Source organism: Somniosus microcephalus, chromosome 1 (assembly GCF_052327205.1).
Source record: "Somniosus microcephalus isolate GS21.2 chromosome 1, FLI_Smic_1.0, whole genome shotgun sequence".
Taxonomy (NCBI): Eukaryota; Metazoa; Chordata; class Chondrichthyes; order Squaliformes; family Somniosidae; genus Somniosus; species Somniosus microcephalus.
This window is the reverse complement of record NC_140987.1, coordinates 417,573,544-417,597,656: the sequence shown is the minus strand read 5'-3', so window position 1 is coordinate 417,597,656 and position 24,113 is coordinate 417,573,544. Positions and strand designations below refer to the sequence as shown.

The following is a 24,113-nucleotide window of genomic DNA, read 5'->3' as shown; positions in this document are numbered from 1 at the left end:
TGACAACTAATGCATCCACTATCTCTTTAGCCACACCTCTTTCAAAACCCTAGGATGCAGGCCATCAGGTCCAGGGAATTTATTGGCTCAGTCCCATTAATTTCTCCAGTACTTTTTTTTTTTTTTTTTTTTAACCAATACTAATTTCTTTCTGTTCCTCATTCGCACTAGAACCTTGGATCTCCACTATTTCCGGGGAGATTTTCGCGTCGTCTTCCATGAAAACAGACACAAAGTATTTGTTTAATTTCTCTGCCATTTCCTTATTCCCCATTATAATTTCTCCCGTCTCAGCCTGCAAGGGACCCACATTTACTTTTGCTAATCTTTTCCTTTTTACATACCTATAGAAGTTTGTATAGTCATTTTTATGTCTCTCGCTAGTTTACTCTCATTCTATTTTCCCTTTATCAATTTCTTGGTCCCCCTTTGTTAAATTCTAAAATCCTCCCAATCCTCAGGCTTACTATTCTTTTCAGCAACATTATAAGCCTCTTCCTTTGATCTAATATGATCTTTAACTTCTCAAGAATCTGAAGCCCTCCCTCCTGCACCAGCCATGCGTTGACCTGGTTTATCTTGTTCCTATAAATCACCAGCACATAGCACTGGGAGTAATCTTTGAGGTCCTGTTCTTTAACTTCCTCCCTAACTCCTGAAACTGTGCCTGCAAGACCTCAACCCTTTTTCTACCTATGTCATTGGTTGCAACATGGACCACAACTCTGGCTGTTACCCATCTCCCCACAAAATATTCTGCACTTGTTCAGTGATGTCCTTTACCCTGGCACCAGGGAGGCAACACACCATGTGTGACGCACGTCGGTGGTTGCAGAAACGCCAGTCAATCCCCCTATGACCACTGCATTTCAACACTTTGCTGTGCCCCGTGCAGTCATTTGCCCCACAGTACTGTGGATGTGCTCTTGACTACACTCCCCTGAAGTATTGTCACCCTCATCAGTATTCAGCACTGAAAACCGGTTTGAGTGTGGCATACTCCCAGAGAGTTCCTGCACTGCCTCACACTTCCTACCCTCCTAGATACCCACCCACTTAACAAGGTTACCTGCAAGCTGCGCAGCCACGTGGCGCTCCAAGGGTCCCACGCAGCCTGCTTTTCAATAGAAAAACCACGTATGCGCGGTATTTTGAATGGGCCGTGCAGCCCCTTAAAGGGGGCAGGCGGCCCGAAAAAGAACTACAGGGAACACTGCCACTTACTATCCTCCTGAACTCTAACTGTGGGGTGACCACCTCCTGGAATGTGCGCTCCAGAAAATTCTCAGCCTCCCGTATGCCCTGCAGTGGCTCCAGTCGCTCAAGCACAGAAACCCCCGAGCTTGAGTTCGAGCAATTGAAGGCACTTTCCGCACAAGTGTGCTGGAGTTCCCACATGGCACAGGAATTGCAGGCAATGGGTCTTAGCTGTCCCATCATTTTGTTTAAAAGTCTATCTACTTATGTTATGTATATGTTTTTCAGTTCAGTATCCCCATACTCCTATTTATTATTTAATTATCAGTGCCAGAATTAACAGATTTTTATTGAATGCAATTCAGTTCCCTTTAATGTTGGCATCCTCTACTGAGTTAATTTTAGTTTTATCCTCTTAGATCTAATTAATTATGCTGATTATTTATATATTTACTGTTGCCCCTTGGTTTAAATTACTTGGCGCCTCTTTCCTCTTCCCCCGCCCCTTCCCCCCACACCGAATTCCCACTCTCACCAAATTCCCGTCGCCACTCTGTTTAGCAGATTTACCCAACATTGCCTTCACCAAGCTCTGTGCGCATCGAGGAAGGGAAAAATTTTAGGAACAAAATGACACCGACAGAACTGCATTCCTAGATAAGTGCTGAAAATAAGGCCCGATAATTTATGTTTATAGCATCATAGAATTGTTACTGCACAGGAGGCCATTCGGCCCGTCGAGCCCGAGCCAGCTCTCTGCAAGAGCATTTCAGCTAGTCCCACTCCCCTGCCCTTTCCCCTCAGCCCTGCAATTTTTTTCCCTTCAGGTACTTATCCAATACCCTTTTGAAAGCCATGATTGAATCTGCCTCCATCACTCTTTCAGGCAGTGCATTCCAGATCATAACCACTCGCTGCGTAAAAAAGTTTTTCCTCATTTGCCTTTGATTCTTCTGCCAATCACCTTAAATCTGTGTCCTCTGGCTCTTGGCTCTCAACCCTTCCACCAATGGGAAAATTTTCTCTCTATCTACTCTGTCCAGACCACTCATGACTTTGAACACCTCTACCAAATCTCTCAACCTTCTCTGCTCCAAGAACAACCCCAGCATCTCCAGTCTATCCACGTAACTGAAGTCCCTCATCCCTGGAACCATTCTTGTAAATCTTTTCTGCACCCGCTCTAAGGCCTTCACATCCTTCCTAAAGTGTGGTGCCCAGAATTGGACACAATACTTCAGTTAATTGATGATTTCAGACTCAAATCAAATCAAAATCTTACCATTAGTTGTGTCATTCTTCATTATCTATGTTTTTCTGAGGATTTATGAGTATGATTGTTAAGAAAAATAGCAACTATACATTACTTGGGCTGTGAAATTTCTAATGCATAGATTGTCATTCTGAATCAGGAGCTGTTTTGGAACCAGTACAAGGGTTGTAAATTAGTTATACAAGACTAGAGGACACCATTGACACTATCTGCAACGACAGTTCAAAAGTACACAAGATAATCTACGTTAGTAGAATGTGATTTTTGAGTTTTTGGATAGTAGACAATATTTTAAGAGCATCCTAATTTTACATAGAAACTCCCATAAATCTAAATTTGTTTCTGGTTAAAAATCTGTATATTTCAATTTCCACAGGATCAATAAAAAGGATATTGTTTTTTGTCATCTTTCAGTCCTCCACCCTCACGCTTCTCTTTCTTCTCTCCTTTATCGTGTCTAGACTCCTACAAGACATAATTAAAAAAAGAAAATGTGTTACAAACATTTGACATGTTGAACAGATCTAGACCACACTAGTTGTTTTGTGGAAGGGAGAAACAAAACATATCACTACAAGCAAAAATCAGTTTTGCATACACAAGCACATCCAACATTGCCATCTAGGCAATTTCACAACTCTGGCCAGCCGGTGTTTCTTTTAAAGCTTGCTCTGCTTACTCAAGCTCTGCTTTTCTCCCTCACTCTGAAAACTACCAGAGTGCTCCAGTTACTGCTCTGCTTTTTCACTCCCATTGAGTACTGACAGTGCAGTCCAGCCAGAGTTCCCTTCCATGAAAATCTGCTCACAATGTTCCAGCTCTGTTCAATCTGTTGCAGCATTTCCCCTTATAATAGTAAAAATATAAACAGAACTTGCTTTCTCTAGGTTTTCTTCCTCTTGGTAAATATCAATTCTTTAAAAATACAAGCAGCAATGCCCAGCAAATAAGCTGACCTGCCAATACTGAAGCAGAATGAGGCTGCCCTTCCAATATGAAGCAGCATCCCTTCTATGTCTCAGATTTGGAGACTAGTCACAGAGCCCAGAGAGTGGCAGGGAACATATTCAATGTGGGTGAGTTAAGCTGGAACACTGAGGGTGGGTTTTGGTAAAAAGCGAGGAAGTGGAGCCAAAGCTGGAACACTGGTGGGCTCAAATGGGGAAGAACGAGCAGAGCTGGAACACAAACAAATAATGATGCAAGGCTATAAGCCAATCAACTTTAAGGCTCATTCATCAATATATTATTAATATACAACAAAGCTTGATATATTGATAGATATTATAACTTGGACTTGTATTGCCCATTACATCAGGCATGTTCCTAGCTTACAAAATATGCAAGCAATATGAACCACAGACAGAAGAAGGGCCACGACTGGAGTGATCCACTATAGTGCATCAATGCTTTTATTCTTTTTCCCCTCGTGGCAATACAGACAGTACGCTTTACAGGTAACCTGGAACAATCCAAGCATGCAGTCAGAAGGTTTGGCTGCAACATTCAGGGTCAAGAGCTCACAAAGATGATCTTTGATTCGTTGTCAGAACTAAAGAAGGATATCAAGCTGAAATATTGATCTGTTTCTTTGCTTTTCAGATACTGATGGGTCTACTGTATGTTCTCAACATTTTGTTTTCACTTCATTTCTGGGAATTGCAGTTATTTTAACCTTACCGCAAGGCTGGATTAATTAATGATCTCAAAGTGAAGGATCCTCTTGGGAAGAGTGATCATAGCATGGTAGAATTTCAAATTCAGTTCGAGGGTGAGAAAGCGAGGTCTCAAACTAGTGTCCTGAACTTAAACAAAGGTAATTACAAAGGTATGAAGGCAGACTTGGTTAAAGTGGACTAGGAAAATATATTACAGGGTAAGACTATAGAAAAGCAGTGGCAAACATTTAAGGAGATATTTCATAACTCTCAGCAAAGATATATTCCAGTGAGAAAGAAAGACTCCAAGGGAAGGATGAACCATCCATGGCTAACTAAGGAACTGAAGGATGGTATCAAATTGAAAACAAAAGCATACAATGTTGCAAAGAATAGTGAAAGGCCAGAGAATTGGGAAATTTTTAAAAACCAGCAAAGGATGACTAAAAAATGATAAAGAGAGAGAAGATAGCTTATGAGAGTAAGCTAGCAAGAAATATAAAAACAGACAGTAAGAGCATCTACAGGTATATAAAAAAGAGAGTAGCTAAAGTAAACGTGGTCCTCGAGCGGATGAGTCTGGGGAATTAATAATGGGAAACAGGGAAATGGCAGAGACTTTGAACAAATATTTTGTATCGGTCTTCACGGTAGAAGACACTAAAAGCATCCCAATAATGGATAATCAAGGGGCTATTTTGGGGGGGGGGGGGGAAAGCTTAAAACAATCACTATCACTAGAGAAAAAGTACTAGGCAAACTAATGCGACTAAAGGTGGACAAGTCCCCTGGACCCGATGGCCTGCATCCTAGAGTCTTAAGAGGTGGCTGCAGAGGTAGTGGATGCATTGGTTGTAATCTACCAAAATTCCTTCGATTCTGGAGAGGTCCCAGCGGACTGGAAAACCACGAATGTAATGCCCCTATTGAAGAAAGGAGGGAGACAGAAAGCAGGCAACTATTGACCAGTTAGCCTAATATCTGTCATTGGGAAAATGCTGAAGTCCATCATTAAGGAAGTGGTAGCAGGACATTTAGAAAACCATAATATAGTCAAGCAGAGTTAGCACGGTTTTATGAAAGGGAAATCATGTTTGACAAATGCGCTGGAGTTCTTTGAGGATGTAACGAGCAGGGTGGATAAAGGGGAACCAGTAAATGTCGTGTACTGGGATTTCCAGAAGGCATTCAATAAGGTGCCACATAAAAGGTTACTACACAAGATAAGAGCTCACGGGGTTGGGGGTAATATATTAGCATGGATAGAGTATTGGCTAACTAACAGAAAACAGAGTCGAGATAAATGGGTCATTTTCAGGTTGGCAAACTGTAACTAGTGGGGTGCCACAGGGATCAGTGCTGGGGCCTCAACTATTTACAATCTATATCAATGATTTGTATGAAGGGACTGAGTGTAATATAGCCAAATTTGCTGATGATACAAAGATAGGTAAGAAAGCAAATTGTGTGGAGGACGCAAAGAACCCCCAAAGGGATATAGATAGGCTAAGTGAGTGGGCAAAAATCTAGCAGATGGAGTATAATGTGGGAAAATGCGAGGTTGTCCACTTTGCTGGAAAAATAAAAAAGCAAATTATTATTTAAATGGGGAGAGATTACAAAATGCTGCGGTACAGAGGGATCCGGGGGTCCTTGTACATGAGTCACAAAAAGTTAGCATGCAGGTACAGCAAGTAATTAGAAAGGCAAATGGAATGTTGGCCTTTATTGCAAAGGGAATGGAGTATAAAAGTAGGGAAGTTCTGTTACAACTGTACAGGGCATTGGTGAGACCACACCTGGAGTACTGTGTACAGGTTTGGTCTCCTTATTTAAGGAAGGATATACTTGCATTGGAGGCAGTTCAGAGAAGGTTCACGAGGTTGATTCCAGAGATGAAGGGGTTGTCTTATGAAGAAAGGTTGAGCCCATACTCATTGGAGTTTAGAAGAATGAGAGGAGATCTTATTGAAACATAAGATTCTGAAGGGGCTTGACAGGGTAGATGCAGAGAGGATGTTTCCCCTCGTGGGGGAATCTAGAACGAGGGGGCATAATTTCAGAATAAGGGGGGCACCCATTTAAATGGGAAATGAGGAGGAATTTCTTCATTAAGATGGAGAGTGAAGTAGTTGACTCAGAGACTAGGGTCCTGAATTTAAATAAAGGAAACTACAATGGTATGAGGCGCGAGTTGGCTAGGATGGATTGGGGAACGTTACTTAAAGGGCTGACGGTGGATAGGCAATGGCAAAGATTTAAAGATCGCATGGATGAACTACAGAATTTGTTCATCCCTGTCTGGCATAAAAATAAAACAAAAAAGGTGGCGCAACCGTGGCTAACAAGGGAAATTAGGGATAGCATAAGATCCAAGAAGAGGACATATAAATTGGCCAAAAAAAAAAACAGCAAACCTTTTTGGTTTGCGAGCAGTTTAGGATTCAGCAAAGTAGGACAAACGGATTAATTAAGACGGGGAAAATAGAGTATAAGAGTAAGCTTGCAGGGAACATAAAAACTGACTGTAAAAGCTTCTATAGATATGTGAAGAGAAAAAGATTGGTGAAGTCAAGCGTAGGTCCCTTGCAGTCAGAATCAGGGGAATTTTATAATGGAGAACAAAGAAATGGCTAACCAATTAAATACATACTTTGGTTCTGTCTTCACAAAGGAGGATATAACTAACCTCCCAGAGATGTCGGGGAACACAGGATCTAATGAGAGGGAGAAACTGAATTAAATCAGTATTTGTAGGGAAATGGTGTTAGGGAAATTGATGGGATTGAAGGCCGATAAATCCCCAGGGCCTGATAATCTACATCCTAGGGTACTTAAGGTAGTGGCCCTAGAAATAGTAGCTGCATTGCTGGTCATCTTCCAAAGTTCTATAGACTCTGGCACAATTCCCATGGATTGGAGGGTAGCTAATATAACCCCACTATTTAAAAAAGGTGGGAGAGAGAAAACAGGCCTGACATCAGAAGTGGGGAAAATGCTAGAGTCCATTATAAAAGATGCAACAGCAGAGCACTTGGAAAACAGTGACAGGATCGGGCAACATGGTTTTACAAAAGGAAAATCAAGCTTGACTAATCTACTGGAATTTTTTGAGGATGTAACTGGTAGAATAGATAAGGGAGAACCAGTGGATGTGGTGTGTTTGGACTTCTAGAAGGCTTTCGATAAGGTCGCACATAAGAAATTAGTGTGTAAAGTTAAAGCACGTGGGATTGGGGGTAAAGTACTGACTTGGATAGAAAACCGGTTGGCAGACAGGAAGCAAACAGTTGGAACAAACAGGTCTTTTTCCAAGTGGCAGGCAGTGACTAGTGGGGTACCACAGGGATCGGTGCTAGGACCCCAGCTATTCACAACATATATTAATGATATAGATGAGGGAACTAGATGTAATATCTCCAAGTTTGCAGACGACACAAAGCTGGGTGGGCGTGTGTGCTGAGGAGGAGGATGCCGAGAAACTCCAGTATGATTTGGACAGGTTGTGTGATTGGGCAGATGCATTATAATGTGGACAAATGCGAGGTTATCCACTTTGGTGGCAAAAACAGGAAAACAGATGATCTGAACGGCAATAGATTGGGAGAAGGGGAAGTGCAACGAAACCTGGGTGTCCTTGTGCACCAGTTGCTGAAGGTGCAGCAGGCGGTTAAGGCGGCAAATGGTATGTTGGCCTTCACAGCAAGAGGATTAGAGTACAGGAGCAAGGATGTCTTGCTGCAGTTGTGCAGGGCCTTGGTGAGACCACACCGAGTATTGTGTGCAGTTTTGGTCGCATTATCTGAGGAAGGATGTTCTTGCCATGGAGGGAGTGCAGCGAAGATTCACCAAACTGATACCTGGGTTGGCAGGAATGACGTATGAGGAGAGATTGGGTCGATTGGGCTTATATTTGCTGGCATTTAGAAAAATATGAGAGGGGATCTCATTAAAACTTATAAAATTCTAACAGGACTAGACAGACTAGATGCAGGAAGGACGTTCCTGATGGCAGGGGAGTCCAGAACCAGAACAGTTTAAAGATAAGGGTTAAGCCATTTAGGACAGAGATGAGGAGGAATTTCTTCACCCAGAGAGTGGTGAATCTGTGGAATTCTCTACCACAAAGCAGTTGAGGCCAACTTATTAAATATATTCGAGGAGTTAGATATATTTCTTAAGGCTAAAGGGATCAAGGGATATGGGGAGAAAGCAGGGACAGGGTACTGAATTTGGATGATCAGGCATGAACTCATTAAAAGGCAGAGCAGGCTCGAGGGGCTGAATGGCCTACTCCTGCTCCTATCTTCTATGTTTCCATGTTTCTCTCAGAGGGTCGTGAATCTTTGGAATTCTCTTCCCCAGGGAGCTGTGGAGGCTGGGTCATTGAATATATTTAAGGTGGAGACAGACAGATTTTTGAACGATAAGGGAGTCAAGGGAAGCGGGCAGGGAAATGGAGTTGAGGCCAAGATCAGATCAGCCATGATCTTATTGAATGGCGGAGCAGGCTCGAGTGGCCAAATGACCTACTCCTGCGTCTTATGTTATGTAGAAAAAAGCAAAAAGAATTCCTCCAGAAAAGTTGCCAATTCTGTCATGTTCCAAGGCAATCATGTGCAATTGGCAATACAGTTTCAAGTCCTATAATTTTTTTAACAATATTTTACTTAAAATTTCTCAACTTTGCAGACACTTGCCAAAACACATTCACTTGGTAGGAAAGAATCCACAATATAAATAAATTACACACATACACTAACGTTTATTAAAAAAAAATTACACTAACATTGGAACAAAAGCCAATGTCAGACTTCAAAAAAGGTTTGTAAATTCCTTTCACGCATTTGACTTCTATATTTGATTCTGTCCTATGATCAATTATCAAGGATATATACATTTATATCTACAAAACAATACCTTTTTGCTTGTTGTTGAACTTTTTTCTATTTTTTCTAATTTGATGGAGTCATTTTTATCCCTGTCTTTACCAGAGCCAGATTTTGAACCCTTATTTTTCTCTTTTTCCTTCTCGCTTGAACGTGGGGAATCTGCTGGACTTGCACTTTTACTCCGTTTTCCAGAGCCACCTGTTAAACAAACATTCGATCCTCATTTCTCTTTAATGTAAACACAAAATTGCCAAAAAGGAATAAGACTGCCAGGCTTGCTTCAGTGCCTCAAAGTCAGGTCATGGGTTCAAGCCCCGCTCCAGAGACTTGAGCACAGAATGTAGGCCAACACTTCAGTACAATACTGAGGGAGTGCTGCACTGTCAGAGGTGTTGATAAACCAATAACTCTGCCCCCTCAGGTGGGCATTAAAGTTCCCATGGCAGCACTCGAACAAGAGCGGCAGAGTTGGCCTGGTGTCCTAGCCAACACCACAAACAATATCTGCTCATTTATCCCATCGCTGCCACATTTCTTTGCATTACAACAATGACTACACTCGATATTGCCTACCAATTTAATTTACCCACGTGGCTCTTACTGATTTCAATGTATTGTGTTAATGGAGAAGCCTAACTGCGAATCAGAGAACCATAGCAGTAACCAAAGTTGAAAAAAAATCGCATGCCGTAAACCATCATAACCACACATATTTTCAATTCAACTCCCACTGCAATGCTCTTTAGATGCCACCTTAAAGAAAAATAGTTTGAACTTCTATTGGACACTTTTTAAGCTTAAAAACTCCCCCACAGCAATTTTTTTTTTGAAGTGATTTTCTGGGTAAAAATGGGATTACGTGTTAAGGAAAAATTTAAGGCATAAATTACTAAACAGTTTATGGAGCATTAAGAGATATGTTATTTAGGAAATGGCAATATTATCTGCAAGTTTCAATTGTCTCTCATCTTTATATATAGCTCACATATTGTGCCTTTACTGAATTTGTTTTGTTTACCATTTTTAAGGGCCATGGCACACTGCAAGATTGCAATATAGACGGAGTTGGATGTGGGCAATGGGACCAGGCAACAATCTGGCACAGACCAAGTTATTAGCTGAAATGCACTCCTCCAGTCCTGCATTCTTGCTTGCAGCCTCCAACCATCTGCCTCGAGGATATTGCTCTCTCCCTCTGCTCTACCATTAGTGGCAAATCCTTCAACCACCATGCCCCTGCACTGTGAAATGCTCTTGATAAACACCTCTGCTTTTCTATTTGACTCCACCCACAAAAGCCTGCCAAAAGCCCATTATTTTAACATGCTGGAACTCTGACATTTGTTGTTCTGTACATTTGGAGAAAACAGACCAAGTCAAGAATATGAAAATAATGAAGTAAGCATGCTCGTATACTGATTTACCGAATTAGCTTGGCCCATTTAAAGGAACGGGAAGGTCACAGTGCTAAACTGGAGAACACAAAGCTATATGGGTCTAATGCAAACGAGTTTACTTAGATTTGTAATTGCCACCTGTTAGAGACTGGTATGTTGCAAGTTGATCGGAATGAGCGAGGAAAACGTGTAGATAAACATCAATGGATTTCATTAATCGAGGATGCTTCACCTGTCTTTGGATTGAGATCCTTCACATCACTTAATGAATCCTCCAAGCCATTTCCTCAAGGATTTTTTGGCACTGTTTAAACTTACCTTGCACGACCAGAAATTTCATTTTTAGGTGGGGAAGGAGAACAGAAGGAATAAAGCCAAAGTGATGCCAAAGCAAATCCTAAATTTAACAGATGATCTTTTAAAAAGGGATCTTGACAGATGAAATTCCTCTTCAAACTCCCATGAAGGGAGCTGGAACAAGTAATCAACTGTAATGCTCTCTCCGCCAATCTATTACCAGTGGCAGGTCTTTCAGCTGCTTCAACTTCCACTCTAGAAATCTTTGTCTAAACAACTTCTCTGTCTGTATTTAAAGGCCTTCTCAAAACTTAACTATTAGACCATGCCTTTGGTCATGTCTCCTAATTCTCCCATTTAAGTTCAGTGTCCATTTTCATTCCACTGTTCAGCACTTTGAGCCATTTTTCTACGTTGGAGACAATAGATAGTTTGTTGTGTCCCACTGCCGTAGCATTCAGTTGCCTTGGCTCTGTTAACTTGCCTTCAGAATTCTAACAACAGAAGATTAGATATTAACACTTACCTGTTCCATTTTCATCTTTACGCCGTTTTGATTCTTGTATGATCTCTCGATCACTGTTTGAATGATCCTGGGAAGAAGAAAAAACAATTCTATCGAGGAGAACAAAAGGAGGATTTTCAAGAGGGAATTCCAATCGAAGTATATTTGCATATGCCACATAACATTTAAGCAACGCAAGGCGATAGATCAGTCAAAATAAACACACATGAAATCCACATTTATTAATACTGCGAGCTTCTTCAAATGGTCAAGTACAACCCAAGAAAAGTCAAGAGGCAGAAACACTAAGAAAAATGCTCAGCACGATTGGCAATGTCGCAACGTAATCAATAATGTAACAGATTCACGTTAACAGAGATGCCATTGGCAACAGAAACCTACAAGCTGCAAAATGTGAATCAGATCTGACTCACATCTGCTTTATTTTCAAGCTTTTGTCCCTTACCCTTTTGCGGTCTTTTCTTTCTTTATCTTCTTTCTTTTCCCTCTCTCTTGATCGATCCCTCAACTTCTCCACCTCTTTCTTCTCCACCTCCCTTTCTTTGCTCTTTGACTGTGTGCTTGTACTATGGTTGGTGTGATGCGGGCTATGGTGCTGTTAAAAATGATGTAATGCATACTTATGATCACAATGTCTCAACTGAACTAAATGGCATTCTATTAAGGTCAAATGAAACACCCAGTTTTATACTGTGACAATTTCAATGCAAGAATACATTTGCTTGTTAGCTGGCATCAGATTATAAACACACATCTGTATACAAGAGCAGTTCCATTTCAGTCTGCACCTGAAAGTATTAAAAGAATGGAGACTGAACATCAGTAGTTCTAAACCATTTTAGCGATTGAAGACTCGAGTGTAAAAATAAGTTTAGCAATGAAGTTGCAACTGGTAGCTCAGAATCAGCTAGTTAAAAATTAGCAAATTTAAAATTTCTCTAATCAAGACTAAAACCCGTCGAAAAAATACACCATTTTGGATCTTAAATCAAAGCAACTTATTAACCTGCTAGAGACAAAGGCACAAATTTCTCCCAACTCTTAACAGCCATAACCAAATTGTCAAAAATTCCAAAGGATAGAAATTGAGAGCTACTTTAATGTCAAGCTTCAGATCATGTCCCACCAATTCAGTGTGATTTTTAAAAAATTGTGTTTTATTAATTTTTATTTGTCATCACATCCTAGTACTACTTACTACAAACACAAGCTCTCAGAAGTAGGGTGTTTACACAGTAAGTTATTAGAAAGATCACTCAACTATAGTCCCTGGAAATTTGATTTTAACAGCCATAAAAAAAGGGGGGGAAACCCACAATGTATAATTTCCAGGGCCATTGGAATACAGTAACCAAGTCAAATTACATTTTTATTATATGGCATTCCAAGAATTTTTACGTGCTCCGGAGGTCACATTGTAGTTTATTATTCTGTGAAAATTAATGTACTGTACTTGGTAAATTACAAATGATAAAATACTGAAAACCTGTAGCTAATTGCTCTTTATGATTTCCACATATGCATGCCCAAGTGTAAATGCATCAATGCAGGCCACAATACTCCATTTATATATTATTGCACATTTCAAAACATTAAAATAGCCCGAATTTTCCTGGGCCAATGACCACGTACGCACCCCCGCAAGTTCCAGGGATGCGCATGCGTGAAAACCCGGAGCTTGCAATCTGTCAAGTTTTAGCTCGACAGATCATCCGCATGCGCAGAAACTGGACATTCGCTGGCGGAGAGTTAGGCTACTGCCTTAGGGCCTTCTTTTACCAGTGTAAGAGTTCAAATAAATATTAAAATTATTTTTAAAAATTATTTAAACATAAAAAACTTTAAAATTAGTTATTGGTTATTTTTAGCCCCTTTAAAACATTTAATTTATTTTTCAAAAATTAATTTTTTTTAAATGTTTAATTTAATTAATTTTGAACATATAATGATTTATTTTTATTTAACTAGTGCGGAATTGTGGTCTTTTTTAGGGGATTCCTGTTCATGCTTATGGGGATTCCGTATGTAAATGGAATCCCCTTAAAAGCATAATGGGGATCCCGCTTTTTCATTGGTTGGCCTGGCCCACGTGATCCATGGGGCGCTTGCGAACCACGTGCGTCCCTGGGATACGTAGGCCTTTACGTATGTGTAAGCATAGAGTCCCAGGAGTGCGAGTCTGCGAACTTCCAGAACCATCAGGTAGGCTCGTACTTGTCTTGCGGTTCGGAGGAATTCACCCGCGGGAAGCTTCAAACTGCAAATTCAGGCCCAATATATTCTACATATGTTAAAAGTAATAAAGCACAGTGCAATTAAACCTACAAAAGCATTAGTAACTGTCTACATTTATTAAATATTTACTTTGCCCAGATGGCCATTCTTTGAGAGTTTAGACAGTGTTGGTAGGCTATCTGATCATGGAAGTCATCACAGCGGAGTTAGACCCTGTTCCTCACCACTAGTAACGCTGGCAGATTTCCCTTTCCGAGCCTCAGGGGATTTGCCGGGGGGGGGGGGGGGGGGAAGCGACGATGAGCCCAACCTTTATGTCCTGGTTGAATTCAGGAAGTGCAGTACAGATTGGGAATTGAAATTGAAATCTTATGGCATAATTGCACATCAGGTGATGCCTTTACCAATTAAATCTGGATGACCACAGGGCACTAGCGCCCTAAGTAAGCATTTATTTTAATAGATCAAAACCGAAGGTTCACAAAAGTTGACTAAATAAACAAACTGAATTTCACTAATACAACAAGGTTGTTTGTGCTTTTATCCCTTTGTACTGCATATCAACAGACTGCTGTGACGATATATTGAAACAGCTGTTTAAAAAAAGGGTAATTTCACTTTGAAGTCACAAACAACTTTTCCAAGGTTTACATACCAATAAGCTTCCAGTTTCAAATTCATAATGCAATGTTATGAAAAAGCTGATATTTGCAGGGACAGATCCAGTACAGTTAAAAGATTTTGTACCAATGTAAAATATTGATGAGGACAGGAGGTGAAAAAGCAGGATGAGAGAAAAAAATCAGGGCACAAACAACCCCAATTCTGTCCTTGCATAAGGACAACATTGAAACTTTAATTTAATCACTTAATTTTTCTTGATCCTTTGGTCAATATACTGTAACTGATACTGTAAACCTACGTTTATTTGGAAAGCTCAAACCACTAATCCCTGATGCTCCTTGATTCAATAAAGATAATATGCAGAATTTGTGGCACAACAGAATGCATGATTAGAAAATTAACATGAACTGTAAAATAACATACCATCTTAAACAATGCAAAGTTAGCATACTATAAGAAACAAACAAGGTTTATATCCCAAGATGTGTAAAGCTGTACTTGTATAATTCAGCAACAAAACTTTAACTGAAGATGCCAGTTCAGGACTGACATTGCCAAAATTCAAGCATGCACATACACACACAGCTCAGTTCTGTATGAACACAGTTGTGCACCGTCAACTCTTCCCTTTGACCAAGCCGTCAGTTGCGTTTTTTGTACTCAACATTGACCTAAACATTCTGATCACTTAATTCAAAAACAGCAGCAAATATTTGGAAATATCACATTAACTGCACGCACCATAGTTCATCGACACTGGAAATCTGAACTTTATATTAAAATCTTCACCCAGATCCAGCCACAGGTCCAATTGGGAAACATGAGATGGAATTTTAATTTTTTAGTTGCCCATCTTTGTGTGTTTGAAAATTTGACCCAATGTGCTGATCTTTGGTAAGGAAGTCAACTCCATTAATCTTTCTATCCCTTTGTGTACCTCATTCTTATCATTCCTGACTCACTTAAAATTGGCACCGACCACTCTCCCTAGCTCTTTAGCATGCGCTTTGCTCAATGAGTCACTCCTCATCCTTGGTGATTTCAACTTGCACCAAAACTACTCTGCCTCCTCCCCACTGATTTAATCACCCTCCTGTCTTCATTCAGTCCCGCCCTTCACATGGACTCTTCCACCCACCTCACCACCATGTCCTTCCTCCAATGCCACTCCATCTATGCTAAGAAATCTTTCTCCAACTCCATCACAAATTCCTAACTCCTGCCTCTCTGGCACGTCACCCATCACAAGACTTTTGCCACTGCTTACCTGCTCCTTCTCTGCTTTCAATACTCTTGTTCCCACCAAATAACTCACTATATTGCACTCCTGCCATTCCTTAAAAAACATTTTCATCTTTGCATCCTTAAGTCCAAGGGTCGTAAACTTAAGTGCAAACAACACATGACTGGTCTAGTCATTCATCACAGATTTGGTACAGCCATGCCTCATTCTCACTCAGCCAAATCCCAATGTCTGGATTATCTGGGTGGACAACCCAATGTTCCTTTTCTCTATGATTAAAACTGCCTCCTATAATGTATTTTCCTGCCACACCTGCAAAAACTCAGATTCTTCATCTCCAAGATTGAGACCATTTATATTTGAGCAACATTTGCTGCCACCTCACTCTCCTCTCATCCCACTGCTCCTGAATAACACCCAACTCATCACTATCATAGGTTCTCTACCATTTTCACCATGCCTTCTCCACAAACACATCTTTTCCATGATTCCCAAATCTTGGTCCCTCTATCCTACATCCCATTCAACACCATTGAATTATCTTTTCTGGCCGACATTATTAATGGCTTTCTTTGCTTAAGCATTGTCTCTCATCCCTTTCAAAGCCACTATCATTGCCCCTTCCAATAAAAGTCGTCCCTCTTTTCCAATTATCATCTCATCGTTGATATCCCTTCTCTTAAGCTCCTTGAAACTGTAGTTGGCTCTCATGTCTATGCTCATCGCTCCCAAAATTTCCTGATTGAATTCATTCAGCCTGGCCTCCACCCAGCCCCAAGACAACCCTGGCCAAAGTGACGACGGTAGAGTCTGTGACTATACACCGCATTGCCACTCTTTGTCCTCCTCAACCTCTTCAGTGTTCAACATGGTCGACCATGCTAATTTCTCCAGTCTCTCTCCTTACGACTGCCCTTGCATGGTTCCACTCCTCCCTGTCCCAAAGCCAGTGGCTTTTCTTTCAGACAAAATTACCCACTGAATCCCCCAAAGATCTATCGTCAGTCCTCTTCCGTATCTGCATATTACCCCCTGGTGACATCATTTGGACAACTTTATGCAATCGGGCTGGCCTCAAGACATGGATGAGCAAAAACTTCCACCAACTGAATGCAGGAAGACTGAAGCCATTGTTTTCAGCCACTCATTATAGCTAAATCAGACTATGGCAAGCCTTGGCATCCTGTTCAACCCAAAGTTGGGTTTCACACCCCATATCCTATTCATCACCAAGATTGCTTCAATTCACCTCTACCACATCAATCAACTCTGCCCTACCTCACATCTACTGTTGCCAAAACCCTTACTCGTGCTCGGTCACCTCCAGCTCTATTTCTCCAAGATATTCCTTGCCAGGCTGCAACTCTCTACACTCCATAAACTCCAACTTGTCCAAAATACAGCCACTTGCATTTTGTCCTGCAGCAAGTTCCACTCGTACATGACCATGTCCTCACTAATCAACACTGGCTACCCATCAACCAAAGTACAGGTAGACTACCCTTTATCCGGACTTCCGAAAACCGAAACCCTCTAAAAACCGAAGGTTTTTTCGTTCAGCGTAAGTCGTGCGTACGACTTACGCTGAACGAAAAAACCTTCGGTTTTTAGAGGGTTCCGGAAGTTCGGATAAAGGGTAAGTCGTGCGCACGACCCCCGCCGACCCACCTTGCGAAATCCGAAATTCTCCTTTATCCGAAACTCGGCTGGTCCCGAGGTTTTCGGATAAAGGATAGTCTACCTGTATTAAATTTAAAATCATCAAATTCAAATCTGTCCAAGCAAGTCATCTAACCCTACCGCTGCAAACTATTCCTGCCTCATGTCCTCTTGCCACATCCTTCAATCCTACAAGTTGGATCCAAAATTGGCAGGAAACAAAGGGGAATGGTTTTTGTGACTGGAAGGTTGTTTCCAGTGGGGTTCCACAGGACTCAGTACTGGGTCCTTTGCTTTTTGTGGTATATATCAATGATTTGGACTTGAATGTAGGAAGTATGGTTAAGAAGTTTGCAGATGATACAAAAATTGGCCATGTGGTGGAAATTGGCCCTGTGGTGGATAATGAAGAAGAAAGCAGCACACTGAAGGAAGATATCAATGGACTGGTCAGGTGGGCAGAACAGTGGCAAATGCAATTCAATCTGGAGAAGTGTGAGGTAATGCATTTGGGGAGGGCTAACAAGGCAAGGGAACACATTATAAATGGTAGGACACAGAGAAATGCAGAAGATCAGAGGGACCTTGGAGTGCATGTCCACAGATCCCTGAAGGTAGCAGGACAGGTAAATAAGATGGTTAAAAAGGCATACGGGATACTTATATTCTATGCCTCGGCTAATAAAGGCAAAAGCAGGGAGGTTATGCTTGAACTGTATAAAACACTAGTTAGTCCACAGCTAGAATATTGCATGCAGTTCTGGTCACCACATCAGAGGAAGGATGTGATTGCACTAAGGGGGATGCAGAGGAGATTTACAAGGATGCTGCCTGGATTAAGAAATTTTAGCTATGAGGAAAGATTGGATAGGCTGGGGTGGTTTTCATTTGAACAGAGGAGGTTGAGGGAAGACCTAATTGAGGTGTATAAAATTATGACAGGCCTAGATAGAGTGGATAGGAAGGACCTATTTCCTTTAGCAGAAGGGAGTCAATAACCAGGGGGCATAGATTTAAAGTAACTGATGGAAGGTTTAGAGGGGATTTGAGGAGAACTTTTTTCACCCAGAGGGTGGTGAGGGTCTGAAACTCACTGCCTGAAAGGGTGGTAGAGGCAGAGACCCTGACCCTCATTACATTTAAAAAGTACTTGGATATGCACTTCAAGTGCCGTAACCTACAAAGCTACGGACCAAGTGCTGGAATGTGGGAATAGGGTTGATAGCACTTACCAGCTGGCATGGACAAGATGGGCCAAATGGCCTCCTACTGTGCTGTAAATTTTTATGATTGTATGATACATAACAGCAGTGACTACACTTCAAAAAGTATTTCATAGGCTGTAAAGCGCTTTGGGACGTCCAGTGGTTATGTAAGGTGCTATATAAATGCAAGTCTTTCTTTTTTCAAACCTTTGGCCACCTGTCCCCTCTTCCCTCATTTTGTACCAACAACAGTGGCAAAGTCTTCAGCTGCATCTGCCCCACTTTCTGAAACTGTCTCCCCATCACACTCCTCTTAACTCACTGACTTTAAAAGATTTCTTACATGTCACCTTATTGTCCTTGGAATGCTGCACATCCAATGAATAAGTTTTGAACTGCAGTCATTATCTTTATGTAGGAAAATGCAGCCACCATTCTGGGCACAGAAAAGCCGTACAAATACAAACAACAACTTGCATTCACACAGCGCCTTTTACAAAATGTTGCCAGGCGTTTCACAAGAGCATTAGCAATCTGAGCCACATAAGGAGATAGTAGGACAGGTCACCAAAAGCTTGGCCAAAGAAGTAGGTTTTAAGGAGCATCTTAAAAGTAGGAGAGGGAGAGATGTGAAGAGGATTAGGCAGCTGAAGGCACGGCCGCCAATGGTGGAGCAATTAAAATCGGGGATGCGCAAGAGGCCAGGATTGGAGGAATGCAGAAATCTCGTACGGTTTTAGGATTGGAGGAGGTTACAGAGATGGAGGGATTTGAAAACAAGGATGAGAATTTTAAAATCCAAAGCATTGCCAGACTGGGAGCCAATGTAGGTCAGCGAGCACGGAGGTGATGGGTGAATGGGTCTTGCTACAAGTTTGGATACGAGCAGCAGAGTTTTGCATGAGCTCAAGTTTATGGAGAGTGGAAGATGGGAGACTGGTCAGGAGAGCGTTGGAATAGTCAAGTCTAGAGATAACAAAGACATGGAGGAGGGTTTCAGCAGCAGATGAGCAGAGGTACGAGGGGGAGACAGGTGATGGAGTGGATTTGTGGTCAGAAGCTCATCTCAGTGTCAAATACCAAGGTTACGAATGGTCTGGTTCAGGGAGAGGGATGAGTCGATGGTTAAAGAACGGAGTTTGCGGCAGGGACCAAAGACAATGGCTTCGGTCTTCTCAATATTTAGTTGAAAGAAATTTCTGCTCATCCAAGACTGGATGTTGGACAAGCAGTGTGACAAATCAGAGACAGAGACAGTGGAGGGGTCGAGAGAGGTGGTGTCATCACTGCAGATGTGGAACCCAATGTACTTTTTTCAGATGATGCCGCCAAGGGATTAAAGACCAGTTAAACTGTTTTTGATGGCACTGGTTAAGGCAGGAAGGTTGGCTACAGTACTGGGAGAACTGCCTGCTCTTTGTATAATGCAATGAGCAAGCAGATAAAGTCTCATTTAAAATCTCATCTGAAAGGTGGCACACCTTCAACAATTAAGCACTACACTGAAGTGTCAGCCGAGATTATGCGTTCAAGTCCTGGAGGTGGATTTTGAACCCACAATCTATTATTTCAGTGGTGGCAATGCTGCCAAATAAGCCAAGGAAACACAGACCTTTCACTTAAAAGCTATCTTTTCAATCACCTCTCCGTCATGACACAACATTCATTCTTTTTTTATTTGCTGCTGTAAAATGCCATGGGTTGTTTATCTATGTCAAAAGTGATATTATAAATGCAAGTGGTTATTGCGCCTGATATTTCATTTTAACACAAAGAAACTACAAAAGCACACGGGGTCATATGTTGAGATTCCCCTATCCTTCTCAATTATGCAGATTAAAATTCAGAAAATAAAGTTTGAGTAAAGATGAAAAGCACTTCCAAATTATTTGTCCCTACACCCAATCATAATTGGAAAAAAAAACCTGGCTTAAACATTTAGGTCAATTTAGCACTCTGATGGGGAGGGGAGGGCGCAGGAAGGGGGAAAGGGAGAGGGAGGGGAGGGGAGGGTGGGGGTGGGGCGAGCGAGCGCGAGGGAGGCGAGAGCGAGATAGAGGGCGGAGGGGAGAGGGAGCACGAGGGAGGAGGGGGGGGGGAGAGGGAGAGGCGAGCGAGGGGGAGGGGAGGGCGAGCGCGGGAGGGGGGAGGGGAGAGCGAGCAAGCAAAATGGAAGGCGGAGGGGAGAGCAAGCTCAAGGGAGGGAGGGAGGGCAGATGGGAGAGTGAGCGAAAGGGAGGGCGGAGGGGATAGGAGAAAGGAGAGAGAGGACTGAGGGGGAGAGTGGGAGAGATAGGGAATAGAAAGAGGGAAATGGAAATAAGGAGAATGAGGTCGAGGGAGAGAAAGTGGGAACGAGAGTGAGAAACAAGAGGGAAAGAAAAAGAAAGCGACAAAATAAAGGAAGCAGAGTACAATGAGAGACAGAAAAAAGGGAAAGGAAATTATTTCATGGGTGTTTCTTTCACCTTTCCAGATTTTAATCAGGGACTGTTGTTATATCACTGGCTTTGTACCAAATAGACACACTTCTTCAAACAACAGCAGAATACATGCTTCAAAACAATTAGTTTTTGAGCTGTTATCAGCTAACCTCCAAGTGTCATACTTGACAACCTGAAATTTGAATTCATTGCTGACCCCTGTTGAAAAAAGCTTTGACCACAGTGTGAGGATTATCTGCTTGAGCAATCTCACTGAGCTGCTGTCCTTCCAGGATGTTTCAGCAGATTCTATCAGTGTAACTGTCAAAGGCACCCAGCAACTTTCACCAAGCTTAAAAGGTGAAACTGTCAAATGTCTCTTCCAAAACACCAACCCTCAGAATAAAAAGTTTGCTTTTCTACATCCTCTATAGCACATGCCGATAGCGATGTGTGAAAGAGTGTGCATTAGAAACATGATTGCCGAATATCGAATGGTCCGAAAGTTTCTTAGATGGACATGTGCATTCCTCTGAATTTCCTAGCCAATAGATTTATGCTTGTAAAAGCCAAATTAAGAAAAATACTCAAGTTACTGGAGTGTACCAAGTCAAAGGTGTTTATGCAATCTAATGATCTGAACAATGTTTAATTTTGCATCACACCTGAAGACATGAGTTCTGGAATACCATTGTGATCAATAAACTGCACTGTTGTATATTGATCATACAGCAGGCAAGCTTGAATTGAGAGAACAGCTTTGAAAAAAAATGCACATGAACAAAAAAAAATTAAAGCCATCTGGGCAAGTGTACTGTGTGGTACGAAGGCATTTAGACCAGAGACCCAGGTTTTTTCCTAGTCTGTGCGGAGTTAACCAGTATTGACCAGCGTGTAGTGGAGGTGCAGGATTGGTCACTGTACACTAAGGCGACAGAAGGAAAAGGCTTAGCGAGCGTTTGTTTTCCAGCTGCAAGAACAAGCATGCAAACATCAGGAAGGGACAGCATTCGACCGCCTGCGAATAGATTCACTTTTCAATGGCTCACAAATGAACAACTGTCACTTGAGTGTCATAGGGTCTGTAACACCATACTCATCGCGAGTTACTGCCTTCAGGACAAGCAGTACAAGATGATAAACAGAAGGGAAATTTGGAGGAGGAAAAGGATATGTGTAGAGTATAGTTTTAAAATTTCCACAATTTTAGTACATTAGTCAGGATATTTACTCAGTGTAAGCATGTTAAACAAAGTATTTACAAAATCAATTTGCACCATTTATAATAGATAATTTAAACTAACTAGACTGAAGGACTATTAGTAAGTTAGCACTTAGTATGTTGAGAATGTAGATAAGGACCCGTAACTATTTACTTAGATTAAGTGTCTCTGTTTTACACCCAACTAAGAGGCTTTCAAAGAAGCAAAATATTGAGTGTCCATGTAAGTGGAAAATAGCTGCTTTGAGAAAAGTAGTGTGTAAAATGCACTAACACAACATTTTATACACTTGCATAGTCGTATCCGAAACATTAAACATGATAAAACCCATTCTTCTTCTTAGGCAGTTCAAGTTACACAGTGCATCCACACTTCAGACTAAAACACAGGACCCTGCAGCTCTTCATTGTCCAACAGGACACTTGCTGCTGGCAGCAAAATATTAGACTAGATGCAAATAAAACTATTCTCCCAACAACAGAAAACACAGAGCGTGATTCAAACTTGCAACATATCTTGGGGTTGTGATAAGCTGATGAACTGATTGAGCTTTGTTCTTAAAAGTCCATGATACCATTGTAACCCTTGAATATGCTATTGTTTATAGCATTGTTAATAAACAAGACATGATAAGCTGTAATTCAGAAGAAATATTATAGAATCAGAAAATAGCAAGTGTGTTGAATACATTCTTCACATCAGTTTTTACAAATGAAGAGTGTGGTCAAATTACAGATACACAGTGAGTTTGGCTCAGGAATCAATAAGCAGACATAAATAAAGAATGCGTTAAGAAACTCAAGTAGTAAATGCCTACAAGACAACTTCCTGGTCACATAGGATAAAACTGATAATCACCATGGAAAAGAAAGAAAGAAATAGGTAGGACTTTTAAAAAATACTTTTAAAGAGTTCTATAAACTCTGGAGCTATAACTTAGGACTGTAAGATAGTAAGTAATCTCCCCATACTCAAAATGAGACACGAGCCAAGTAGCCCAACAGGTGCAATGGAGGATATGCACGAAAGTATGTCAATCTTTCAAGAGACAATTGAGTGAATGGAAGGCGGCTACCCAGTGCACATAACTTGGATTTTTAAAAGGCATCCAATAAACTGCCATAAGCAAGGAAAGTTCAGATTTATAAAATTAGCTAAATGCATTAAAGTTGGCTTAGCAATAGAACACAATCAAAATTTTCAATAGGAAAGAAACATTTTCTCATTGTGCCTGTTGGTTCCACACAGGAGCTATTCCAATTCCATTTCTCTGCTCATTCCACATACCCTTTTGTATTTTGGCTATGGATTAAATGGAAAAGGTTGCCGGGCAGTCAGAGTTTTGCAGTAGTCTGTTCTTAATTTTCTGATGCAAGAATATTGTGGAGTTTGGCTCTTTTATTTTTGGAAATCAGAGCGCGCTTACACAGAATTTTCCTTTGGGAGATTATAATAGAGACCACAAAAGGAAGGACTGAACAAAGTTAATGGAAGGAGAAGCCTTAAGTAACCAAATTGACTGTTTCTCATTCACCAGAACTAAGAGGTTATAACTATCAGGAAAGACTGAACAAGCTGGGGCTCTTTTCTCCAGAAAAGATAAGGCTGAGGGGTGACCTGATATAGGCCTTTAAAATTATAAAGGGATTTGATAGGGTAGATGTAGAGAAGATGGTTCCACTTGTGGGGATTCCAAAACTCGGGGCCATAAATAGAAGACTGTCACTAACAAAACTAATAGGGAATTCAGGTGGAACCTTCTGACCCAGAGAGTGGAACTCACTACCACATGAAGTAGTTGAGGCAAATAGCAGAGATGCATTTAAGGGAAAGTTAGATAAAGACACAAAGGGGAAAGGAACAGAAGGTTATGCTGATAGGGTTAGGGTTAGAAGAGGGATGGGAGGCAGCTCATGTGGAGCATAAACAGTGGTATGGAACAGTTGGGCCAAATGGCCTGTTTCTGTGCTGTACACGAGACGAAATTCTTTGCTTTATGTTCTTAGGACTACCATCCATCACTGCAGCTATTTTAATTTCAAAGCACACCCTAGCGATGAAATCTGGTAGAGTAAAAATTCAATAGCTCCGTAGTTGGGATTTACAAAAATGAACCATCCTGAACTGAACTCCAGCTTCCTCACCACATTGACTCATTTCCCTGCAGGCAATGCTCTATTCATATTTGTTATAATATTTGCTTGAATTTCATCATCCTGGCTAGTCTGTTGTCAGCAATGCTCCCTCACCACCACCGAAGG

At 41.3% G+C, this 24,113-nt stretch overlaps 1 protein-coding gene across 3 annotated transcripts in view; it reads right to left on the bottom strand.

The window, feature by feature from the left end:
- thoc2 (THO complex 2) overlaps nucleotides 1–24,113 on the bottom strand; it is a 156,111-nt gene that overhangs the window by 9,328 nt on the left and 122,670 nt on the right. For all 3 annotated transcript variants that reach the window (XM_085999429.1, XM_085999438.1, XM_085999447.1), the window contains 5 exons: nucleotides 11,686–11,835; nucleotides 11,241–11,307; nucleotides 9,049–9,218; nucleotides 2,865–2,935; nucleotides 2,480–2,528 (listed from right to left, as the gene is read on the bottom strand). In XM_085999429.1, the coding sequence (XP_085855555.1) occupies nucleotides 2,501–2,528; nucleotides 2,865–2,935; nucleotides 9,049–9,218; nucleotides 11,241–11,307; nucleotides 11,686–11,835 (486 nt within the window). In that variant the 3' untranslated portion in view covers nucleotides 2,480–2,500. The remainder of the gene's footprint in view (nucleotides 1–2,479; nucleotides 2,529–2,864; nucleotides 2,936–9,048; nucleotides 9,219–11,240; nucleotides 11,308–11,685; nucleotides 11,836–24,113) is intronic.